Source organism: Myotis nattereri (genome assembly GCF_964212035.1).
Source record: "Myotis nattereri genome assembly, chromosome: X".
Classification (NCBI taxonomy): domain Eukaryota; kingdom Metazoa; phylum Chordata; class Mammalia; order Chiroptera; family Vespertilionidae; genus Myotis; species Myotis nattereri.
The window spans coordinates 7818539-7845346 of NC_138078.1; the positions used below are offsets into that span (position 1 = coordinate 7818539).

A 26808-nucleotide genomic window follows, 5' to 3' on the forward strand; every position below is an offset into this window, starting at 1 on the left:
ATACCCTTTCTTGTCCCACTAATCCCCTCACCTCCCAGGTATCTCAAATTATCCCTCTTAGTTATGTGTTTCTTGACATTTAAATAATGATTCCTTTCTTTTCAGCACAATTGACTTATGATAATAGTCTTCTGTTTTTTTACAGAGGTACACAAATCTCAATTTATAATAAAATGAAACTTTAAAAAGAACTACTAGGGCATTTATACATTCATCATGCATTTATTTAGCATGTTCTCAGTGCCAAGTTCAGTGGGACACAGTCAGGTGGGAGTGCCAGCCATGCTGTACTCTCAGGTTCTATCCGCAAGGAACTACAGCACAGACTGTGATCATCCCCCAGAGGAATATTTTCCAGGCCCAAACTAGGTCTTTCTGCCCTACCCCCTTGACAGTTGTTTTCCCTTTTTCTTCTTATTTTTATGTATTTGATCTAAAATAATCACTCTTATAAATAAAGTAATACATGTTTGTTACAAAAATTCAAACAATACAGAATTGTCTACTATGAAAAGATGTCAAAGCCTGGCTTAGAAGCCTGGCTCCAAAAATCAAGTCAAGGAAGATTTTAATGTGGAGCTTTATCAGAAAGTAAATCCAGTGATGTTAGGGGGAGCCAGGTAATGGAACAATATTCATACTATTTAAAACATGTATAATAATTTTTAAATGCTGTTTAACTTGTTTAGTGGTGATACCTGGCATTTATTGTTGTTGTTTTCAACCAGGGAGCTGCTTACCCTTCTTGGCAGTGAAGAAAATGTTCATCCCCCCTAACTTAGCTAACTGACCCATATCTCTATAGAATTTATTAAGAACAAAGTTATCTAACATTATGCTGATTACCACACAGAGTGAATTGATGGGTAGAGTTTGTATATTTTAATTTGTTTAATCTATTTTAAATCAGTCTTTATGTATGTAGTGGATACTGTGCTCAGAACTGGGCTAGGGGCTCTGAGATTATATATATATATATATATATATATATATATATATATATATATATATATATCACATCAGGTTCCTAACCTAAGGGTATATATCATCTTAACATAACTTTTTTAGACTGAATTTTCAATTGCTTCATACAATAAATAAATTTTTAAAATTGGAATACATTCTAAGACATTTGAGAGGTCAAAGGTCCCAGACATTCAAATGGCAGCCCAGTCCCTAGAAGGGGACAGAATCCACAGAAGCCCCAGTACATAAGTACCCATGAGACCACAGGAGTGTGCAAATCTAGTATTTATTGAGTATATGCTTTGTGCTCAGTGCTACTCAGACATTGTGGGTAAAAACAAAAGATTTAAGAGATTAAATGCCCACTTCAGAGGGTGACATGCAGTTGGATTTCCATTCACTCCACAGTTAGAGAACAATGGAAGTGAGTTTCTACCAGGTGTGCTAGGTGGGGCCCCAGGGGCTGCTTTAATATTGTCAGGGAGATGCTGATCAAGTAGCTTGGAAGTGAGAAGGCAACATTTTCTGACACTCTCTGGATTCTTCTCTCTTCGTTAGACTTGTCACCCTAAGGAACACATGATAGTCCAATTATCACTGGGCAAATTGCTATCGTACTTAGATTTAGGTTAACATGAAAAAAACAATGTCATACTCTACACTTGAATTAAAATAAAGTGAACAATGTGTGTCATTTTCAATCTCTGCAGCTCCATCAGTTTACATGCACTGTTCTTAAAAGCTATCCATCTAGTCTCCATATAAGGCTCTTACACTGAATCCTCCCACAATATATGCCCTTTTTCCCAACTCCAGCAACACAACAGACATTTGCATTTCTATTACCCAAAGACATACTTTCTCAATTTTGAGGCAGAAGTAAATACTAAAAGCAATGCAAGTAAAGAGGCCCTCTCCTCCGCATGTCTTCTTTGGACAATTTTACTGAACAAAGCCATGGTTTTGATGTTTAATGACATCTTTATAATCTCATACTTTCTTTAATGTGAAATTAACATTTTCATGCAATAAAATCACCTCAAGAAGGAATAAAATGGATTTTTCTAAAATGAAGTTTGAACGTCGTCACCACTTTGGAATCCTGGATTATTTTCTCCTTTACTCAAATTCACAGAAGAATAAGGATTTTCTTCATTTCCTGCTTGTTTTTTCCTGTTAAATAAAATAAAGTCACCTTAATATAGTGATGTTAGAATGACACTGCCTCCCTTGGGCCCTATTGGGCCCAGGCATCTTTTACATCTCAACATATAATCACTGGTGTATTTGTTTGCATATCAGTCCCCTATTAATGGACTATAAACACTTACAGTGCATTGGGTTCACTTTTTAGCTCCAAGAATGTCACCATGGCTGGCAAAGCCTAAGAGACGAGTTAGGATTTGAGCTCTGGGGTCAGAGAAAGGGGAGTCTCTGTGCCTCAGTTTGCCTATTCAGAAAATGATGGCAACTATGTGAAGACAGTGAAATAATGCTTGGAGAGCATTATTACTGGCAGAGCACTGACATTACCTAGCATATAACCCTCAATAATATTTATTATTATTATTATTATTATTATTATTATTATTATTAGGAACTCAGTGGTCATTTAGCCAATCACCTCATATTAAAGAGCTTCCCTACTACATTAGCAACTTCCAAAGTATAAAGTACAACAACCAGCTTTGGAAACTGGGTATATATATATATATATATATATATATATATATATATACCAATGTGTTACTTATTAGCTGTGTAAACTTGAAAAAGTTACTTAGCCTCTCTGAATCTCAGTTTTACATATGTATGAAGATAATTACACAGTTATACCATAGGTTTTCTGAAAATATTCATGTATGAAAGTACTGAGCAGGTTATCCAGTGTTATTTTTCTGTGTATCTTCTATTTACATTGTGTGTGGCATGAAGGATAGGTGTCGCCAAATAATGTATTTAATGAATTAACTTTGGAATAGTATCTCATATGCAAATTTTTAGTATGTGGAAGAGTGCTTCTCAAACTGTAATGTGCACACAAATTACCTGGGGGACTTACTAAAAAGAAGAATCTAATACAACAGGTCTCCAATTAATTGATAATTTGGGTTGGCTTTATGAAGGGAAGTTGGATGCAAAGAGTGACAGAGACTCTAAGTATCCTTTGGTATTTTTAAAATTTTAACCATATGGATAGATTCTATTTAATAGCTATTTTTAAAAATGAAGCTACTTTGAGGAACTAAAAAAAATATAGTGAAGAAAATTGAGCAAAAATGACTAATGCATGTAAAAATTCCATCAATAATGTGTTTAAAATGTGTGCGTATGAGTTCAACTAGGTGCTATAACATGTTATTAACCTTAATTACATTAGCCCAACAAAAGTAAATAATTTCTCAAGGCCAGGAAAAAATATTCTAGTGGCAGAGCAAGACCATAAACCAGGTCTTTAGTGATTTAAATCCTCAATGAACTTGGACCTTCAACTCAAGAACAAATTAAAGGGTCCCTGACCCATGAACTAAGGGGATGACAGTGAGTCTGTGCTAACTGATAAAAAATGAAGATGATTAAAGAGTAGCAGTTTGAAGCAAATCTCAGAGCTCATTCTTGAATGTTTCACAGTTCAAACCTATCAAATATCCAGGCTAGACCACGGAGGACTCATCAGTGAGGATAATCCCCTAAACCATCCCACTACTGAGTTTTCATTGCCTCTTGACAGTAGGAAAATGATGCTGTGGCCAGGATTGGGTTTACCAGGGAATACTGGTAAACCTCGGGCTGGGTCTCTACTGTGTGGTAGGGCTTACTAGGTAGGTGAAGTGCTGATGAAATGTGGCAATTATCCTTACAACCTACCACTTACTGCAAATTTTCTAATTAGTTTTCCCTAAACCTTTCTGTTTTAGGATAGATATGTCTAGGAAAGCTCACTTACTTCTTTCGGTCTCTGATCCCAGTGAAGATGAGCACGGCAATACCAATTACTACCACTCCCATCACGACTCCAAAAATAATCAGCCATATGGTGACAGGTGGTTGGTAAGGGGGTCCTAGGGTAGGCTGAATACCCAGAAACTCCAGGCTGTTGTCATCCAGGCGAAAGGCATCATTGATACGACCCCGGGACATCCTATCCCCAAAAGTAAAACACTTAGGCAAAAGGAACATGTTGGCAAAATAAAAAGGTGTGCAATTATTTACTCCTTATATCATTGTTCCTGAAAGGATTTGATAAGGCCTAGCCTAAGAATGTACACCTTAAAGAGCAATGAAATCAAAGTAGATCACCAGGTCCAAGGAAAGATATGTTTTAACAATTATGCACCTTTAATATCTTGCAATCTGGATTAGGTTTGGCAACAGCTTCATTGGATAATTGGTTGCAAGTGTGGAAACATTCAAACGGCTGGCATTTGTTCATTTGTGATGATTATGTTGCAAAGGCAAGAACTTCCCTTCTATCAGAGTATATCTACAATGACTTTATGTCAAATAATGGAAAAGGACAATTGAATGCACCTCTTCTATCCTATATAATAAAAGGGTAATATGAAAATTGTCCCCTCAACCAGGAGTTCAACCAGTTAGACCAGGGGGTGGAGCCAGGCCACCAACTGCCAGCACTCAGCCCCTCCCCTCAGATTGGGCCGGGCCTCCGGACCCCACCCATGCATGAATTCGTGCAACAGGCCTCTAGTAAATGAATGATGTCCTGTACCCAGTTGTATTTTCCAAATAAAAGGTGTTGACATTTGGAAGAAGCACTGGGCAGGGACATGGGAAAAGGGCCTTTGCCAATTTCTCCAGCACAGGGATGGGACATGGCTGAATTTTATAAATTAAAAATAAAAGGATGAAAATTCTTTTAAAAGCAAAACAAAAAATAATAAAATGGATAATATTCTGGATCAAAAACCAAAGTGTCTGGCATCCCATCGTCCTACCCTTGAGTACAGAGGTCAAGAGGTCAGAGCCCACCCAGGGAAGTAGAGCAGTCAAAGTAGAATTAGTCATGTAAACCTTGGCAACTTTAGCCTGAAAGTGTCTCAAGTCATTCTGGAAATAGGAAGTTTGAGGTCCCTTGCAGCTTACAGGGGGCTGGGCTCTTTCATGGAGGCAGTCAGTGAGTCTCTGGGTCTGGTTAGGTTGTACACCCACCTCTCTGCACATACACTGCCCAGCAGATCTTAGCTCTCCTTCTAAAGATGAACAGCAGCTCAAGAGGGCCATCTAGTGAGCTTCCCCCTAGCAGGCTATTGTAAGCCTTTTAATGCGAGGGGAACCACCTGCATCTGCCCATTCTTCACTTTTGCTGTTTTGGGAAACAGTTGAGGCAAATTAGGCAAGCTGTTCCTTCTAAATATCACTTCCCAAAGCAAGGCCCTCTCCTTGTGTGGAGGCTAACCAATGTCTAAGGAAATCTATGCTTGCCTACTTTGTTTCAGACTTTGGTAAGTTAAATGAATCCTACATCAAGTCCCCATAGCAAATGATGACAATACCTGTCCATGTCCCTTTCACACTGAAACTATTTCCATGAGTGCTGGCTAGACTTTCTTCAGCCAGTACCTGCTGCCTTTGCATTCTCAGGCCACAAGATTCTGCCCTGTTTGCAGGCCAGAAATGCTGGAGAATTTGTCACCTGTAAGCAGTTCCCAACCAATGACTGATGGGAGGTGGTGAATAAATATCCCAGCTCTGCTGGGACAATTTAGGTGCATATTCTACAAAGTATCCCATAATCCCCCAGCAAAATTGGAGCTCTAGTTGCCCACAGTGGTAACTTGCTCAGTAATATGTGATGTATTATCTTCCATTTTTTGTCTCCTGTTCACAGTTCTCTACCACTGCTTCTTGAGATCACCTCCCAAATAAACTGCTTACACTCAAATTCTTGTCTAAGGGCCTGCATCTGCGGGAACAAAGAGATCCCCCATTTGATTCCCAGTCAGGGCACATGCTCAGGTTGTGGGCTCAATCCCCAGTGGGAAGGCTGTGCAGGAGGCAGCCGATCAATGTTTCTATTTCTACATTCCTCTCCCTTCCTCTCTAAAATGAATAAAAACATATTTTCTAAAAAGATGAGATAAAATTTGTAAATGACTCAGACCATTGCCTGGCACACAGTAAGAGCACACTCAATGTTAGTGATGGTTATTGTTGCATTTGTTAACCCCCTTGACCTTATAGTTTTAAAGTAAAATATCACCTGATGGCATCTTCAACTTCACTTCTAGGAATGATGACAGATACATTTTCAGGTGAAGTGACAAAGAAGTTGAAGGAGATTCTTGGTTTTACATCACTCACCACCACGTTCTCCACCCTGAGGAGAAACAAAAGAAACATTTCCCTTCATAGCACAGAGAACACAATTAATAGAATGACGACTTCCACTGGTGAAAAGGAGATTGGTAGAGGAGCACGGGGTTAATTAGAGAAATATGGGTCAGGGCAAACAATAGGACACATACACACACACACACACACACACACACACACACATACACACACACACACCAGCACTCCCTACCCAAAAAAGCTTAACACTGCCCAAAGCACATGAACTCGGCTACATAAGTTGTGATAGCATGTCTTTGCACTATTTGTTCTGCCACCATATAAAAATCACATTTTTTTTCAATGATAGAAAAATCCAAACTAAAAGCACCAGAAGAATCAGTGAGGAATCATTGGTGACTTGGGATTATGATGACCAATATGGTGGGCAGCAACAGCTTAGTAACATGGACAGAGGTGGTGTGTTTACATCATTGCAATCTTGCCCCACTCAACAGAACTGTCATGTTACACCTATGGATGTGGGTGAGGCGTGGGGTTTACAGTACGATGTGTTCTCAATAAAATCTGCCAGCGTGATCCTAATAAAATCTGAAGCAAATCATCTAGCTTGTTGGCCTTCTAACTCAAAATAAAAGCTGAAGTCCTTAGAATGACTTGTGAGGCCCACATGAACTTTCTTCTCCCCTTCCAACCCACATGTCCCAATACCACCCTAACCACAGTGCCTCCTACTTGTCTTCTATTAGCTCACACTGCTCCAGCCACACTGGACTCCTTGCTATTTCTTCAATAGGTGAAGGATATCTGTTCCTCAGAATCTTTCCAACTGGTACTTTCCCTGACTGAAACATTGTCTGTATTACTGACTCTCTCTCCTACTTCAGATGTTTGCTCAAATGTTAATGAGGCCTTTTCTGACCATTTTACATAAAATTAAGCTCTATACACTCACACACATACACACCACACTCCCTACCCCCTTTCCTATTATAATTTTCTCCCTAGCACTTATCATTATCTAATTCTATTTTATTTCTCTTATATACTTTGTTGATTGTCTATAACACACACACTATATATATATATATATATATATATATATATATATATATATATATATATATATTGCCATTAGAATACTAGCTCAGTGAAGGGAGGTTTCTACCTTTTTCTTTCAGTGTTGAGGGTACATGAGAGCATCTGGGGGAGGGAAGAGGAGAGGAAAAAAGAAGAGAAGAGGGAAGGGGAGGGAATTGGAAGTGAGAAGAGAAGGCGTTTAATAAGAACAATACTTTTGCAATCTGCAAGTCAACCAAATCACAGTTCTGTAAATAGAATGGCCCACATTCTAGGATATAAAAGAAGTTTAAAAGTTATTAGGAGGATTTTCTTAATTTCACTTGAATAAAAGATTAAACATAATTATCTCCTCAGACCCAAGAATGAGGGAAGTACTAGTTGGAATAACTTGAAAGCACAGCAAATGAACTCACCCAAAAAGAATTGTCTGGTTTTTCTTTTTTGAAAAATACTCTCTCATGGCATATGCAACTGATGACTGGAACAAGTACATTTCATTGTCATTCCATGTATACTGCAAATTCAAAAGAGAACACTGCTCAGTAGGGATCATAGTATGCATGCAAGTCTTGATAGTACACAAGTATTATTTTCAAATTTGCTAATATTCCAAAGATTCTTGTTATTCATTAAGTCAGTGACCTTTCATTTGAGTGTGAGCAGCATCACCTGGAGTCCTTGTTAAAACATTGCATACTGAGCCCCACCCTCAGAGTTGTATCTTTAACAAGTTCCCAGATGGTACTGATGCTGCTGGTCAGGCAACCACACTTTAAGAACCACCAAGTTCGCTGATTCTTTAACGTTAGTTTCATGTAACATGAAATAAACACTCTGAAGGCAGGCTTATAGACAGGAGTCATGCAAGTTATGAGTTTTGGTTAAATGTCCATATATTGTAGACAAGTATGCAGAGAATTACTATTTTATAGCAAGTTCTCAAATATGTATAGTGTAAAAGAGAAAACAACTTGAGATTCAAGGGAAAAATAATTCTATAAACAATGTAATTTGTTCTTTTCAGTGCTAAACAAATATCTTGTGTATTTTCATAGTCTATGAAAAACTAGTTACAAGAGAAAAAATATTCACTCTTTCCTCCAGTAGCTGGCAGTAGAGATTAATGAGCAGCACAAATTTTGCATCTGTCCTTTCTCTTTTAAGAAAAACAAGTATAATTCTGGTCTCATCAGAAGAGCTATTTGCTTAGTGAATCAGCCTTAGAATGTTCAAACCCTCTGAAGGCAATAGTATTCAGTATTTAACAATCCCTCAGTGTATGGAAAGGGCACATGAGACAAAAGTTAAGAAAAAAAGAAAATAATTGGAAAGGAACCTGACCTGCAGGATACTTTAAAGTGATTAAAATTTATTAGGTCAATGGAGAACTAATAATGCAAGACAGAGAAAGAATCCCAATGATAAGAAATAGGAAGTGTATCTTTTAAGGCTTGGGAAGTGATTCATCTCCATTTTTATTATTACTTTTTAAAATGTTCAGTTTCACTCCTACTATGTTACTTATATTCGGATGTCTTATTTATGAAAAATATAGTACAACAAATGTGGAGTCTTTGATAATATTTAACTTCCCAGGAAAAGTAAGGGAATGGAAATGCAATCTTTGGATCTATCCAGTGCAAATAACAATTTACTATAGCACCTTGGATTGTTTTGTCCAATAGTCCCAGATTATTCTCTAATCTTGCAGAAGCTTCAGGGTGCCATGCCCCCACCCAGTCCTTTGATTCCCATCTGCCTGAGACAACATTCTCCTCTTCCCCAACCAAAGCCACTACTTTTTCAGACTAGGTAACCTGAAACAGTGTTGAGAAGAAAGCACTAGCTGATTAAAGTAATTCACAAGAGGGTGTAAGTAATATGATTTTCTGTAAAACATTTTGGTATCCCAAAATGCATCTCTACATCAGTGCTTCTCCAACTTTGCTGTTATCAAAATCACCTGGGAAGCTTTCAAAACACTTGATGCCCAACTCTTGATGCCACACTACAGAGCAATTAAGTCAGAATCTCTGGGAGTGGGACTCAAGCATTAATATTTTTAAGACATTCCATATGACTCCAGTGTACAGCCAGGCTTGAGAAACGGTGTTCTAAATCAGAGCGTCCCAGTCTTTATTGTGTTTACAAATGACCTGGAGGTTTGTTCAAATGCAGGTTCTGAATAGTCAGGTCCAGGGCTGGGGCCTAAGATTCTGCATTTTTAACACATTTCCAGGATATAGATGATTGAATAAAACGAAGCAAAGCAAAGCTCCCGGCATTACTTCTAAAAACAAACAATCTTTCAAAATATAACTATGTTTTCTCCCTCAAACACAAGTAATGATGATAAGAGTGAATTGTAAGGATGGGTATTTGATATTTAAGTTTGGATGCTTTCTCATTGGTCTTCATAACACCTTCAAGGAAAAAGTAGACATAGCCAATCCAATAAGGAATGTGTTACTGAAAGTAAATAAACAAAAGCCAAAGGCCAGAATTGGGGACTTGTAGTTCCTAAGAGAACTATGTGGGCACTCAACTTTTAGACCCCACTGGAATGGGCTGATTGTGTTATTGTGTCCTACTTAAGGGCGTACACTGAAAGTGCCCAGAATACTCACTGCTTTTTCTCCAAGAGCTGATTTCAGGCTTATCCTCACTTTAATGCTTTGCTCAACATCTGATTAAAGAGAAATCACAGCTGTTATTACACATGACAGGTTGACCATGTGTGTTTATTTCCTTCCCCTCCCCAAATCCCATTAAAATGATAGTAAATGAATTTTAAAAGAGACCTAAACACACTTTTGGAAAATGAGAAGTAATGGAGGAGTGGTAAGTGCTTTCTCAAGGGTCAGGAAGTCATGGCCTAATTTGTACACAGAGGCAGGGCAGACCTCAAAAGTCCCAGAGAATCCCAGAGAGGCTTGAGATTCAGGTGCAGCTGGGGGTGGAGAGAAGATACAAACTATTCCAATATATCAAATATTCTTTTCAGTTTCATCCCTTTGCTGCTTTTCTGGGTTGAATCTACTGCTTTCTGGACGCTGTCTTCTTTCTTGAGTTAACTTTTTTTTCTGGCAATTACTTTTATCTTTCTAAACAATTTATTTATCTTGTTATTTCTTTATTGGCCAGTTTTAGACATGCACTTCTGCTTACTCTTGCACCTCCTTTTATCACCAAAAGCCACAAAATAAAAGATATAAAATAGTATATTAGTTGGCTCTGCAGATATAATGATATAAATATTGGTAATTTCTTTACTAAAAACCATTATTAAGTTTTATTGTCTTTGAAGAGTAAGATTTGAGTACAGTGGGTTTGGGGATGTTATACTCTTTTATTTTAAATATCAGGCTAACAAACCAGGAGGAGGGGTAGTTTGGGGCCAGAGAAGACCAGGGGAAGCAGAGAGGGAGGGATTTGAAATGTGTCAACTCAGTAAACTCACATGGACTCCAGTCAGAGAACCATCCCACAGAATTCCCAGAGCGCGATTCCACAGAATTACCAGAGTTCCATCCCACAGAATTCCCATTCTGCTCTTTCAGCCAGGTAAACAAAGGCTCAAAGTAGTTAAGCAGTGGTTTTGCATCCATTTTCTTTGTTCCTACAATCTTTTCCAGTGCTAAGGTCCAGGGTTCTGATTTTCCAAGTTTCAGCATTTCACTACATGGGAAAAAAAAAGGGGGCGGGATAAGTTCAGGGCCTTTTGAGGGATTTCAGGTGTACATATATTTACATGTATGATCTATGGTTTCTCCTCTTTGGCTTGGGTAAGTTTGCTCCTGGCAGATAAGAAAATAAGGCATGTTAATAGATGTATTTATCCTTCAATCTCTTCTCCTTTCCAATTACTACAAAGAGAACTCTGTAGTACTGACATGGAGAAAGGAGGTGGCCTGTCCAGCCATCACATGGTCTAAGTTCCCATATGACCACAAAACAAACATTTAATTAGTGGATGAGGACATTTTGAGGCCAAAATTTTTCTTTTTAGACAAAAGAAATCAAAGTTAAACATAGACATAGGGGTTGAAATGAGTAATTTTGGATAGTCGGAGAAGTTCAACATTTTGAAGCGTTTCTTACAGCAGCTTATTCCCAGCTTCTTTGGAATTTGAGATATCACATTTATGGAGGGGACCTTGATGTTTAGCTATTTGACAGAGGGCTTCTTGAAACTGGAATTCAAAAATGGTCCTTGTGAAATAACTGTAAAAGAGACAAAGAAAACAAGCAGGACCATGTTTAGTTTCTATGATAAAGTCATAGATTGAGGCATATATTTAAATTCTGAGGCCCTAGTAATCAAAGAGATACTTATTGAACCTCTTGCTCCAGAAAGACCCAAACATGAACCCTTATAGACTCATCATAACCTACATGCATTTCTGTATCAGCTGATAAAAAGGCAGTATTATTTTGTTAAATGTTAGCTCACATTTGTATTGTGTTTTACAGATGGATAGCTCTTTCTCATATAAATGATACCAATCAGTCCTTACAGCAGGTCAATAATATTATTTCCTCTGTATAAATAAACTGAGGCTCAGCAAATTCAAGTCTGGGGCTAATAGGTGCAGAACATAGGTTTTTGCACTTCATGTTAAAAATGGTCTTTCTATTACAATCACTCTGAACTCTGCCAGTAACAATAAGATAAACAAAAACACTTTTTTTGTTTTTATCTCAAGGATAAGGATACTATAAATTCCTTGATGGGAGAGAAAAGATCTCAAACAGTTTTATTTAACCCAATAAATTGTGTTGAGTTAAATTGAATGGAAATTCATCATCTATTTTGAGGTTTTGGGGGCTGGAAAGTAGGTGGAGATAGAAAGAAAAATTATAGTCTTTGCTTAATAGATCCCTATTTATCTGCCATTAGAACAGCTGTCCACAAACCTTACTAGTTAAACAGTGAGGAGAAACTATACTTTACCGGATAAATGAGTAATCATTAGCAACATGGAAAAGAGATGCGGGGTCACAATATGTTTCATCATGGGGCACAGGTTCCATCACTCCGACTATTTCTCGCCTTTGGGAGGAAAAAAGAAGATATATTAGCTCTGGGTCACCCACTATGAGGAGGTACAGTTGGGTTCAATTAGTGCATTTTCATCAGCCAATGGTATTTATACTATAACTAGAGGCCCAGTGCATGAAATTCATGCACAGGTAGGGTCCGTAGGCCTGGCCGGCGATCAGGGCCAATCTGTGGGATGACTGGCGGGGCGATCAGGAGGCCCTCGTTGGCACCTGCCTTGACTGGCCTGAGGCCTGGGGGCTGGGGCAGCTCCTGCATTGAGCACCTTCCCCCTGGTGGTCAGTGTGTGTCATAGTGACTGTTCGTTCCACCGGTCATTCCGCCTTTTGGTCAATTTGCATATTAGGCTTTTATTATATAGGATTGGTTGTCAGGTGAAATAGAAACCATGCCAAAAATGACAGACTACAGACTATTATGTAGTTATCTCTTCCCCTTTTTTAATTCAGCCAAACTATACCATTAGAAAATAACTGTATCTTCAAAATACTGATTTAATAAAGTGCATTGCATGGCCTAAGACATACAGTGAAAGTCCTAATAATTCGCCTCTGGCACCACAGTTTATGTGCAGACAGAATTTTGTAAAGTTGAAATCTTACTTATTTTTCAAGGCTAATTCAAATGTCCCTTTCTTTGAGGCCTGCCCCATGTTTCCCCCACCCAACTGGCAGCACATTGAACCTTCTTTTCCTCTTTCCTTCCTTCTGCCCTTCCCTCCTTCCTTCCCTCCCTCCTTTCCTTTCTGTCTTCTTTTGTAATTTTTTATCCAAAACCCATTTATTTCATATCTGCATGTGTCAGGCGCTATGCAAAGCACTTGAGAAACAGTGATAAATAATGTAGTGCTGAAACTATTGAAAGGAATCATTATCTGTTGCCCAAATGTGCCAGACTCTCATTAGCTTGGAATTCTTTCTGTTTCCCTCTACATACACATGGTTAACTCCTGCAGCTTTCTCAGAGCTCAATTTGGATGCCTCTCCTCATTTGACCTATCAGACTTGGCCTTGGAGCCCCACTTGGCTGCTCATGGATCCCCATTTCTTCCCATCACAATACAACATGTTGCAGTAGTCTCATTTTCCACATCTCTTCATAAACTAAAGTTCTTTCAAGTCAAGGATAATATCTGGAATGATAAGCATTAGATCCCCAGGGCTTTACCTAAAATGTAGAATTGATATTTTTGTTTAAAAGAATAAATATAATGAATAAATTGATCACTTCCTAAATAATATCACAGTTTAATGGGTGACAAAACACTGAAGAAGACAGTGTAAGAAGTTGTATCACCTGGTCCTGCCTGGGTGGGAGGCAGAGCCAAAACACATTTATCTGAGGAGAGGGCACCCAAATAAAGACTTAAAAAAATAGAAGAAGTTCATGTGTTGTGGTAGTAGTGGTGTGTGTGTGTGTGTGTGTGTGTGTGTGTGTGTGTGTGTGTGTATGGTGTCTGGTGATGGCAGTCCCTAGCCCAAATGCACTTCTCTCTCATTTTCACATATTTAGCCCCGCCTCAGCATATTGCAAGATTTAACTGTTGAAATCCAAGTTATTTTGAAACCCAATCCTAGTTGTTTTAGATTGAGTTATCACAGAAGCAGACCCTGAGACAAGGTCCTGAGAAATGACCCTAGGAAACATTGGCAAAGGAGTGAGGAAGTGAGACAGGGAAAGAAAAGCAGCCCTTAAAAGATGTATGATCAAGCAAATTACCAGTCAAGCGCTTTAAAATAAACAGCAAACTTATGAGAAAACATTTTACTGATTGCACATTCATTGACTTACTTCATCTCCCACCACTTTTTCATCCACTGCTCTTTAGGAATTTCACCCTTAAAGACCATCCACCTCCACTTTTCTAACATGTAAGTGAATGGTAGAGTTCCAACAATATTAAGTGCTTGTTTGAGTAGGAAGTTTATTTCTGTTTCTGAAAGTAAAATGGAAAAGGGTAAATATTAAAATGAGGATGACAGTAGGTGTTTTGTGTTGGCTAATTTCCTAACCTCAAAATATTCCTCAAGATACACTTACTATAAGGATGATTACATGAAAAATATTCACAGTGGACATAATATATATATATATATTAATTTTCTCACCTAAGGGATTTGGAGTGAAGTCTTGGATAGAACAGATAAGATAAACCCACAAGTAACCCCTAGTCCTCATTTTTTATTAGTTTCAATTGCCTTCCTTAAATATCTGTTATAAGAGATAACGCTATTTCATCTATTTTTCCAGTCATACTGTTTATTTTTTGTAAGTTCCATGAAGGCAGTGACTGGTGATGTTTCATTCAAGAGTGTATATCATGGGTGAAGAATCTTTTTCTGCCAAGGGGCATTTGGATATTTATAACATCATTCGCGTAATATAATTCACTTAATATAAATTTATGTTGCCATGAAAAAAGCTCCTAGATTTATTGAATTTTGAGTCCTGCCTACGGTTGCCCTGGCAAGACCAGACCAAATGATTTTGAGGGTCTTACACAGACCCCAGGCTGGATGCTCCCCACCCCTGCATCTAGCCTGGTGTTTGCTACATGATGCACTCTGTGTCTTTGTTAAATAAACACATAATAAACAAAGGAGGCCAAAAGCCAGTAAACCAGGAAGTAAAACAAACAAGAACCTCCCTTAACCATCTCTTGGATAATCAGAAGTACAATGTTCTTTAAATGTACTGATATTTTCCTTACCTAAGTTTAAAATGCTTTAAGAAATTATGTTATTTCATTTATCCTTTATTAGTGATATAAAAAGGCAGTAGAGTTCACTCCAGTGTACAAATGAAGCTTACTGAAATGTAACCAGGAGAATATTATCTATTTGTCACACCAGTCTAACTCTAGTGTCTATAAATATGCCTTGTACATAGTATGTGCTCAATAAATATTTTTGGAAGAAGAAATGGAGGGAAAAAGAGAATAAAGGAACTTATTTGTTTAACATCATTTACCAATCAGGGCAGAACCAAGAAAAGGAGTTTTTCAAATAAGTCGTTTAACCATGTTTAGTACTATCTTTGTGATTCAACCATCTTTTCCTGCTGTCAGGGAATATTTTTTAATGATAAAACAAATAGTTGTCTATTAATTGACTTGATAATGATATTTTAAAATTAGAAAACAGGTGTGGTTATTGTGAACTCCCTTTCGTTTATTGTGACCTTGACCTCATTGACCAAACCTTCCAACCAGCAGAGCTGATATTTATGTATCAAATAACTAAGGGGACAGAAATACTCAAAAGAGAAGAATATATTTGGCTCTAAGTGTCCTTCTTTTACAAAGAAGAATCAAAAGCCATGGCATCCTCACTGAAGAATCTGGATATTGTGAACTTTTGTCGTATTCTATCAAGTCTAAGCCATCCAAAGACAAACAGGCTACCTTAAGCAAAGATGTTGAAAAAGAGCATGGATCTGAAGGGATGTTACAGGGGCAAATTTATGCTGCCTGCAGATAAACAAAACATTTCTGTCCTTTCCAATCATGATATTCCACCACCTGTTCTTTAAGAACTCCCAAATTTCAAGTTATCATTTACTTTGCATAATATGATAGGAAAAGCTTTAGATTGGGGCCCTGGGTTTGGTTTAGCCACGTTGCTTTTTGACCTTGGGCTGGTTACTTTCCCTCTCATCTTCAGTTTGCTTCACTTTCCCTCTCATCTTCAGTTTGCTTCTTCTGCAAAACAGTTTTTAGAATCTGTTCCCTCTAACATTTTGGGAAGTTTTTACCTAGAACCAGAAGGATCTAGTCAGAACTCTAACATTAATTAGCCAGGTGACCTTGGATAAGTCATTTCCATTCTGTGGGCCTGTTTTAGATGTTTAAAAATATCTTGTTAGATGTTTCTTAGAGCCCCAAGACCATTCGTTCAGTTGCCTCTTATGCCCTCTTCAAAGATACAAAACCACAAATTGGCACATCATGATAAATACTTATTTTTTACAAGTAGCAATTTCTAGTTACCCATAAATACCTTATACTTTATGTGGAAAAATTAAATATATCCTATGCATGATAATAAATATTTTTCCCCACATCGAACTAAAGAATCCATCAAACAAGGCACGAAAAAATGTCTATACCATTGTCTTCAGAAAAATCAGGTGGCAGAAGACCCATGACTTTCAAATGCTTAGGTGTAGCTACAGAAAGTGACATGACTTCCCCAACAGCTTCATGAAATCCTTCATTTGCTCCATTTCTTAGTAGGTAGGGTTGTGTGGCATATGCCATGTCATACTGGATGTGTCCCATCTCATGATGGGCTGTCAGGAAGTCATCCATTGTCACCTTTGTGCACATCTTGATCCTGCACATAAATGGACAAGATTAAAATTAATCTCATTGAGTTTCATTTAATCATCACAGTAGAGTTGTATAGGATTTTGGTAGCGTGGATCATCTTTCCAAGATTCATTCACCAATGAATCTTGAGGACCTACCTTTTAGGTCCTAGAAACTATGCTAGGTGCTGAATATAAAGTGATGGGCAGGGTTGAATCCTGTTCTCTTGTTCACAGGCTAACAGAAAGAAAAATAAGCAGAGTCCTCTACTACAAAATCTCTGAGACAAGTACTCTGTAAGTGATCAGTAGGCATGGTTTGGGGCATAACAATGAGTGAATACAGGCACAGTGTCCTAGAAGTACCAAGAAGGGCATAACTGAAGATGCAATGATCCCTCTGGACCTTGATCAGCATGCAGAAGTTTGCAGGTAGATGGCAGGGAGGAACAAGAGGTTGACATTCCTGGAGGTACTCAGTAAGAAAGGCTTAAGAAAAAAAATGCCATTCAGGACACTGCAAGCAGCTTGGTATAGTCAGAATAGTGAAGTAGTAGGAGAAGGGGCTGGAAATGGTTAGTTTGGAATAATTAGCTTGTAAGTCCAGGAGTGCGTGTGGTGGCCCATGAAGCAGGTATGGGTAGAATGGCAAGAAAAGGAGGGCCAAAGACAAAGTCCTAGGAGGTCCCAGTATGTAGAGTGGGGAGATGAAGATGGCTCAAAGGAGTTAGGGAGAGGAGTCAAATAAGTCCAGAAGAGGATGACAATGAAAAATAGCATTTCAAAGACAATTTGTAAATGTTATCTAATGCTGTTGTGGTCCAATGAAATAAGGACTGCATGTGGCCATTAGGTAGTGGTTCTTTTCAACTTGGCAACAGCAATTTTCATTCAGGTGACTGTAGGGGGAGCAATTTCATTCCGGTAAATGTAGGGTGGGGGGTCATATTTCAGTAGGTTCCAAAATTAATTTTTCTTCTACCACTCTAACCATATCATCTCCCTGATAAATACCCTTTGGACTCCCCACTGCTTAAGAATACACTCAACCTTCTTTATATACCCCAACATAACCTAATTTTCTAACTTGGTTATTTTCCATTCTCTTTTAAAACAATTATAAGAATAGTTACTATATATATAAAGGCTACTGTATGTAAGTTCCTGTGCTAGAAAACTTATGTATACTTATATTTAAGCCTCACTCTAGTACTGGAGCCAGTAAATTATGGACTGAGGCTGACCACCTGTTTTGATAAAAAGGTTTTATTGGCACACAGCCACACTCATATGTTTATGTGTTACCTAGGGCTATTGTCATGCTAAGAGGTTGCAACAGAGACCTGCAAAACCTAAATTATTTACTATTTGAGTCTTTATAGAACAGTAGTGCCAACTGCCACTCTAGTGGATTCTGCTGGGTTCCTGTCCAGATCTACTTTACCAAGCGCATCCACCCATCTTCCAGTTGCCTGAGGCATAGCCCTTAACAGCCAATAGCTGCTTCCTTCTTCACTGTTTTTGGCTAAATGTGAGGTGCCTCAACCAGGAGGTTATGTCCCCCTCCCTCACTCAGGCAGTCCACAGTCAATGAGTGACTAATATGAGAGTACATATTTGTTCGTTACATACACCTTGTTTCAAGGTATGACCAACTCAGGTCCAAATCACACTCCAGAGAGCCCTGTGGGATGAGGCTGAAGCAAGTCTCCAGCTGAGACCACATCCTTACTTAGATCCTTCTCCAGCTCAACTTCCCCACTCAACTTCCTTCACTCCCCTTTGCCTGAGAGCTTTCCCTCGATGCAGCACTTGTACAGGAATCTTCATTTCAAGATAGGGAATCCAGCCTAAGACACTCACAAACCTGCAAACTGTGAATTACTATTCCATTTTATACATAAGGAAACTGAAACCCAAGAAGGTTAAATATCTTGCCCAAGGTTGCCCAGCCATTAAGTGGCACCTGGGATTCAAAAGCCTGTGCTCATTATGCCCTATCACACAGAACCTCTTCACAGGCCCTTTATTCTAGTCTAATGTGCTGATATCAGGACACAATGCCAGGTCCTGCATCTCTGCATTTAATCCTGCTATCCTGCCAGCTCAGTGTACTCCTCCCAGCTCTGTCTGTCTGAACGCTTCCTGTCTTTCAAGCCTAATTCAAATGCCACCTGAGAAGCCCTGTCTTATCCTACATGCTATTCCAGGTGTGGTCAGTTCTCTTCCAATTCCCCCATTGAGTTGTCTCGGTTTCTCTTAAGACATGTACCACTTTCTTTTATCCTAGCTTATTTATTCACCTGTCCTGTCTCACTCACATGGAGGGGAGGACCAATGCCTGATTCACACCTCCACCTTCCATAAATCTTACCACCAAAACTTTCATAATGGGGGCACCACCATATCCATAGCCATGCAACTCTAATGGGTGCATATTATTTCAAATGAGGCAAATTGTCTAAAGGTTCAAGTTAGGGGCTGCTGACAATCCCCTTTTCCTGGAAAAGCCCAGTTGTACTCTCATGGACTCCAAGCTTTCGTTAAAGGGAAGTTCATTCATCTCTTCTGTGCTCGGAGAAGCAGAGCAGGAATCTAAATTCATCTTTTTCCATGCCTCCATTGTCTCCCATTTGTATATCAGCCTCCCTACCTGAAGTCGCCCTTCCCCAGGTCCCAAGCTGTGGGGTGGCAGACCACTTTCCGGCCATCGCCTGGCTCAGTTAGCATGGAGTTATTCCAGAATCCTGGAGTCATACTAGGAAGTCCAACAGATATATAGAACTTCTCAGCCTCCTTGAATATCTTCTCTGCATCCCAGGACTGAAAAAGAAAAAGAACAGTATTTAATTCTAGCGTTAAAACAACAGCATTCTTTCTGTTGGATATGTACATAGGCATAACCTTTCTGGAGGGCAATTTGGCATCATGCATGGACAATTTTCCAAGTATTTATACTCTTTGTCTCAGTAATCCTGTCTCTAGAGAACTAACCTAGGAACTTCTCAGAAATTAGGTCAAAGAATTAAATTTAAACTGATTTGTTGTTTATATTGTTGTAAATTAAAAAGTAGTTGACATATAACTGTGTAAATTTAAGGTATACAACATGTAAAATGGTTTTTAATAAGGAAAAATGGAAATAACTACTAGAATGGTTAAATAAATATGACATTGTGAAATTGAAAATATAATAAATTAGTAAGTGAAAAGTAGAATATGTAAACCACTTATATAGTACATTAATGAAGAAATGCACAAAAATATTCATAGACTGGAGGACATTATGTGTGGTATATTTTTGCCTTTATTCTTTATATTCCAAGTATAACAGAAACAACAACGACCTCTTTGCTAAAAACTATTTAACTCAAACAAACAATCACTGATTGAGCTCCTTCAAGGAATAAGGCCCTGGTATTAGGCTCAGTGAAAGACATAAACAGTAAGGTGGACATGCAGTCATGGGCTTTTGGAACCAAAAAGGCCCACATGTGACCCAATAGCCAATGTGTAGTTGGGCATTGTCTTTATAGTCTGTATGGGAATCTAAACTTCAGAGACTTCTGGAATCAGACACAGGCAGCAGTAGATGTCGCCCATCCAACAAACTCTTCTGGGAACCAGTATCCCTGGAGCTAACACTTCTTTGAAGATAAGGCCCACATCAGGCAAACTAAGTTTGTATAATCAGCATATGCTTCATGAATCACTTCTAGTGACACAGAAAATTTCCTCTGATCTTGAAGACCAGTGAAGTCTGGTTTTTCTCCTATGTCAGCCCTGGGGATATGAAACAGGATATGACACTATGGCTTTTTAAAATTATTGACCTACTACTCCTTAATATCAGCCAATACTGGTTTTGAGCAAGGCATTATTGAACAGAATGAATGTATACCAAAACAGTGTAGACTAGTAAGAACAATTAACATCTGTTAAATAAAGAATGGATAAATAGAAATCTACACTGGAAATATTAGGAGCTCTGAGTTCATACTTCACTTGTCACTGACTGTCTTTTTTACTTTAGCAAGTCATTTACCTGAGTCTCAGTTTTCTCAGCTACAACTTGGAACTATCACAATACCTGTCCTGATAGTCTCAGAGATTTACTGTAAAGGTAACTTTAGGAGATATGGTGGGTGTAAAAACACTGTAGACAGGCTAAGGGGTGACATAAAGATAGGCCTCTGCTACTGCTCAACTATAAAGTAGGGTTAGAACAGCCGCAGGAGTCTGGAGACCCTAACAACTTCACGTTTTTATTCAGCTGTGGACTTTTCCGAGGAGTATGGGGAGTATGTTATGTATGTGAACATGTTCATTGCATTGCTGCTTACAGATTTAAAATTATTAACAAGCAAAAAAGTCCAGCAATACCTAAAATATAAATTATGGTGCAACTATCTGAAGAAATTTTACACAGCCAATAGAAGTATGACTATGAATTCTACCCAGAAATGTAGATTATTATCTGAATTTAATAATATATTATAATGTCATCAATAGAAGGGAACACAAAGAATTTAAACAATTATACCAAAATGGCAAAAGAAAGGTAATTTAAAAAATTATTTTAAATACTCTTGTAATATCTTAATAATAAATTTTAAATATGCAAAAATCATCTAATGATGTTCTTTATCCATTATTCATAGAGATTACTGACTGATTGCTTAGTAATGACTAACTTTGGAAAGAGTGTGGCCAGTCAGTTGATAATTCCACATCTCACTATTTAATGGAAAACTTAGGTCCTCTCCATTTTTAATATCTCTCAGTAAGATCAATACCCTACCTGTTATTCAAGGTATTTGATGTAATTGAAATTGTAAACCACTTTTCCATGAAGAGATAGCTAAGGAATTTAATTAGCTACATTTAATTAGCTTGAAATTTTTATTTATACATATAGTTTCATATACAACAGCTAGAAGAGAAATATAGCCTAAAAATAAATGAAATTAGGATTCAGATTTTATTTTCAAGGCCTCTTCTTCCTACCTGTTCCACCATTGCACCAGTAACATCTATGTTTGGTTTCTGTTCAAAGGGGACTGTCAGATTGTACAGATTTGTCCAAAATCTGCCCCACATATCACCTATTTAAAAAAAAAAGATTTTGTTAATACACAAAAAGCACAGCAGAAGTATAGAACTGATATTTACATAGTGCATGAGGTGAAATTGATAAACAGGCCACATGGTATTCTACATTTATTCTGGTTTCTGTGCTTCCTTTTCACTATCTCTTTTTCTCTTCGTTTATTTTAGTTTCAAAACTCCCTTCTTTTTCTATCTCCTCTAAAAGGTTAAAATGGCAGGAGATTTTGTAGTTAGGCAAAACTTGTTAGGGAATCATCTCAGTTTCACCCATTTAAGGTTTAAAAGGCACAATTTATTAAATATGTGGAACATGATAGCTAATATAGATTAGAAGCACATTTATTGAATTCACCATCCAAGGGGCAAAATACTACAAACTATTAGTAATCCCTACTTTTGGATTCAAGAGAGATCATATAGGATCATCACTCAGCAACCTTTAGTAATTAGTTATTAAGTTTCACTTTTATTCCTATAATATAGTAATACACTTAACTGGGTAATTTTTCAAACATCTCAAATAAATGTTAAAATGCATTTCAAGGCCATACCCTTAAAGGGAAGATGGATCTAGAAAAAGTCAATCTAATAGCAGGACCAGAATCCTGACATCAAAGGAATAGAGTAACTTAACTACACAAAGAATGCTCCAATGAACTCATGTTTTAAAGAAATATATATCTATTGACTATAAACATATGTGATATGTGACATAAAGCTGAAATACAGGCCAAAAAGGACCCAACGAACAGTATGACATTGCTTCCAAAACCCAAATGTGACCGTAACGTAAATGAATAGAATCAAAGTATCTAGAACAAAGGAAGCCACAGTTCCATTTTTACTCTATGTTGGTTAAACCTCATTAAAATAACTGTTCAGTTTTGAGCATGATATTTGAAGAGTGGCATCAACAAAGGATGGCTAATCCAAAGGAGAACAATTAGAAAAGTGATGTTTTAAAGAATGGTTAAAAAATTCTGTGTAGGACATTTAACTTAAAATAAGAAATAGTGTAGGCATAATGATAACATTAATGCTCACAAAAGTATATTGAGTACATCACACCAGGTAGGTTTAAGCAGAAACTGAATTACTAAAGAATGCCTGGCAAAGACATTGTAGAGAATATATATATATATATATATATATATATATATATATATATATATGTATATCTTTAGAGTAAAAAGTCTCCACAAGGCCTTTGTCCATATTCTCCCCTGCTGAACGAGGCTTGGCCTTGGAGAAGAATTGGCTGCCACTAAATTAGCTTGGCTGTAGTAGTAATACTATGTATACATCACATGAATTTTTCAAACACATGTATTTTATTTGGCCTCAGCTTCTGGGGTGATGGAGAGGGAAGTGGAGGATAATCACTCTCTGGAGGGGAATTAGCAGGTTCAATAAAGGGCCCTAGATCTTGCATGGTCTACAAAGGCTCTGTGGCAGGATCCAAGGTTTTTGGAAGATTGATTTTTCTCCCAAGCTAGGCACCTTCCTTCATGATAAAGAATTCATACATACTCACATGATTCCAAACCAAGTACTTTCCAGCAAAAGTAATTGCTACAGTTAAGAATGAACTTATGAAGCTTTAACTCAGGCTATACCTTAATTCTACAAAGCATTTCTCTCATGGCTGACTACCTCCAGCCTACCAAGCTTCTTTCCTATGACAATATGATACTAAGATCCCAAATTCACCTCAAGAGCTTAGCCAACCAACTTGAATAATGAGACTTATTTTTCCCCATTTACACTCTCATTTGAACTTGGAGTTCCTTCTCTAGTTGTCTTAAATCACCCCTTTATCCTTTGAATTATAGCCAACATAATAACTATTTATGTACAAAATAAAGTAATGCAATAGAGAATTATTTTAAAATGACTTTTCTATTGAAGAGAGTGCTTTCAAAATATAATTTCTATGATGTTACTAATTCCATTCACAGAATTTTCCAAAGTTTTATGTTCGGCCTCACTCCATAAAAGAACTCTATTAGTGGAATTAACAAAGAGCAAAGTACACAAAGAATTTGTGGAGTTTCTTACCAAGCAAATGGGCAGGGAGGTATCCGGTCGGACTGATACGGGAAGGGTAGGCATTCATCAACTTTGCCCTGACATAAGCATGAAGATGTTCATATAATGGTTTAATCTGAAAAAGCCCAGGAAGAAAGTTTAAGACCAAGGGAAGCTGGTTCTTATTTACAATCTTCAAAACTAAAATTAGAAGCTTCTTTAGACAAGTAGAATGTCCCTAAAGTTCAATTTCTTTTTCTCTCAAATGTTCTGGAGAGTTTGAAAATATTCCTTCTTTCCAGATGCTGATGATAACTAGCTCCATTGCATAAAGCAGTAAACACACCTGGAGAAATACAGGTTCCAAAATGAAAGCAGATGAAAAAACATTCATTTCTAAGATGCTACCTACTTCCTTTGTTTTTAAATTGAAATATCATTTACACACCATAATTTATCCACCTTTAAGTGTTTAGTTTCATGATTTTTAGAAAATTTATATTGTTGGGCAACCATTACCACCACCCGGTTTTAGAACATTTCCTTACCCCCATTTGCAGTTTATTCCACTCCTACCCTCAGCCCTAGGTCACTGAACTGACTTCTGTCTCTATAGCTTTCCCTGTTCTGGACATTTCATATAAATGAAATTATATAGTATATGACCTTTTGTGTCTGTCTTCTTTTACTTAACAATGTTTTTGAGGTTCATCCATGTTATTGCATGCATCAGTAGTTCATTCCTTTTTATTACTGAGTAGTATTTCATTGTATGAATACATCAGAGTCTGCTTCATTTAATCTCATGGATAAAATTCGCCAGTTGTGGGATGACTAGGTTGTTTCCCATTTAGGGCTATTATGAATAATGCTTCCATGAACATTCCTGTATAAGTCTTTGTATGGATATACATTTTCATTTCTCTCATATAGACACATCAGAGTGAAATAACTTAGTCATATGGTAAGTGTATGTTTAACGTTTAAGAAGTTGTCAAACTATTTTTCAAAGTGACTGTACCATTTGACATCTCTGTCAGCAGAGTATGAGAGCTCCAGTATCTTCATATCCTCATCAATACTTGGTATTATCAGTCCTTTTTTAAATATATTTTTTATTGATTTCAGAGAGGAAGGGAGTGGGGGAGAGAGAGAGAGAAACATCAATGATGAGAGAGAATCATTGATTGGCTGCCTCCTGCATGCCCCACACTGGGGATGGAGCTGCAACCCAGGCATGTGCTCTGACTGGGTATCAAACAGTGACCTCCTCAACACTCAACCACTAAGCCATGCTGGCCAGGCTGTTAGTCTTTTTTAATTACAACTATTCTTGTGGGTGTGTAGTAGTTTTTAATTATAGTTTTAATTTTCTTAATAATGCTTTACTTGCTTACTTGCCATTTCTTTGATGTAATTATTAAAATATCTTGCTCACTTCTCTTTATTTTGGGGGGGGTATATTTGTCCTGCTTTCATTTTTTTATAGCTCTGCCCAACTATGGATAGACAGAATAACTACACATAAGAAGTTTGAAGGCACAGAAATAAGTAGGAGATGTGGGGATCAAAATGAAGGAAGAGGGAGACATTAAGAAGTGTCCATGGGGTACTCTGACTCATAGACTCTCTCTTTCCTATAAAGACTTCCTTAGTCAAAGATAAGGAAACAATAGTACCAATTGTCCTGAGGAAGGCTCTGCTAACTGAGGATGACAGTGCTGGCCCTAGGTAGCTCACAAAGACAATTCCTTCTCATAATCTAAAAGACTGCTCCTTCCTATAATCTTTCTTATAATCTTGCTGTTGATAATTTCTGGTTAGTGGTTGAAAAGCAGGGGGGAGTAGAGAAATACTGATCATCTGTAGGAGTTGTCCTGTTAGTCTTTAAAATATTTTCAAGCTCCAATATTACATAACTACGAGGCCTGGGAATGACTGACCAGTATGTTAGAACAAGCCAGAATGCCTTTTGTCACTTTCCCTTCTTCCTGTGCACTACCCTACATCTGTCTCTGGGTACAATTCCTTAGTTACCTCTAAAAAGATACGTTCCACATCTTCAATCAACTGGTGGCGGCTATAGTTATAGCCATCTTTCCCCTCTGTTTCATAATCTCCTCTCCAATAATCCCCATAGTCCTCGTAATCTGTTTAGAAGAACACAAGGGAAAGAAAGAGTAAAAGCACAATATATATGTATTAGCCTTGCCTGGAGGTTAAAAAAAATCCAAAGATACGTCACGGTTTTTACTGCCCTTCTAAATATCAACTCAAAGAAATGTAGATGAATAATGACACTAGCTAATGTCTGTTAAGCACTTGCTCTGTGCCAGAAATTTAACTGCATTATCTCATCTAATAAACTCAAAAACTCTACAAGATTGGCATTATTATAATCCCCACTGTGCAGATTAACAGCCTGTCTTTAGATGATTAAATCATTTGTCCAAGGTTGCACACAACTAGTAAGGCGCAGAGGCACACTCCTACTTTCCTAACCCTGGGTCTCTACTCTCTCCATAGATCAGTTTGCATCTTTAGCTTTAAAATATGTGATTGCATCTGCATTTTTAAATTCCCATTTTGTTCAAGGCCATATATTTTAAAATCCAACCCAACTCATCTTAGTCATTGCCACAGTGGGCTTATATTTATTTGCAAATTATATGTTTAAACAGTACATCTCTGTACATTTTATGTAGTATCTCATCATCAGGAAAACATGAGCTTGTGCTAGGTTATTAGCTAATAAAGTTTGCAAATGTATATTAGTATTTTTTATTTTTACAGGCACATTGGCAATGAATGATCAGGAAGATGAGGAGAGAAATAAATATTTGGATGGAAGGATATGGTGATAAGTTACTGTCTCCAGCTTACCTACAGCTTGATAATAAGAGTTTATGTATCAGTGAAAGATATCTGGAAACCACAGA

The 26808-nt window shown here is 37.6% G+C and overlaps 1 protein-coding gene across 1 annotated transcript in view; it reads right to left on the bottom strand.

The window, feature by feature from the left end:
- Positions 1-1237: 1237 nt before the first annotated feature.
- The window catches only part of ACE2 (angiotensin converting enzyme 2), a 39082-nt gene continuing 13511 nt past the window's right edge, over positions 1238-26808 (bottom strand). The window contains exons 5-19 of the mRNA XM_081081848.1: positions 25907-26019; positions 23900-24005; positions 21740-21837; positions 19386-19555; positions 16532-16758; positions 14216-14360; positions 12317-12415; positions 11464-11586; positions 10823-11040; positions 9990-10048; positions 7776-7876; positions 6188-6304; positions 3914-4108; positions 2005-2139; positions 1238-1534 (exon numbers count right to left, since the gene is read on the bottom strand). Of these exons, the coding sequence (XP_080937974.1) occupies positions 2031-2139; positions 3914-4108; positions 6188-6304; positions 7776-7876; positions 9990-10048; positions 10823-11040; positions 11464-11586; positions 12317-12415; positions 14216-14360; positions 16532-16758; positions 19386-19555; positions 21740-21837; positions 23900-24005; positions 25907-26019 (1880 nt within the window). The 3' untranslated portion in view covers positions 1238-1534; positions 2005-2030. The remainder of the gene's footprint in view (positions 1535-2004; positions 2140-3913; positions 4109-6187; positions 6305-7775; positions 7877-9989; positions 10049-10822; positions 11041-11463; positions 11587-12316; positions 12416-14215; positions 14361-16531; positions 16759-19385; positions 19556-21739; positions 21838-23899; positions 24006-25906; positions 26020-26808) is intronic.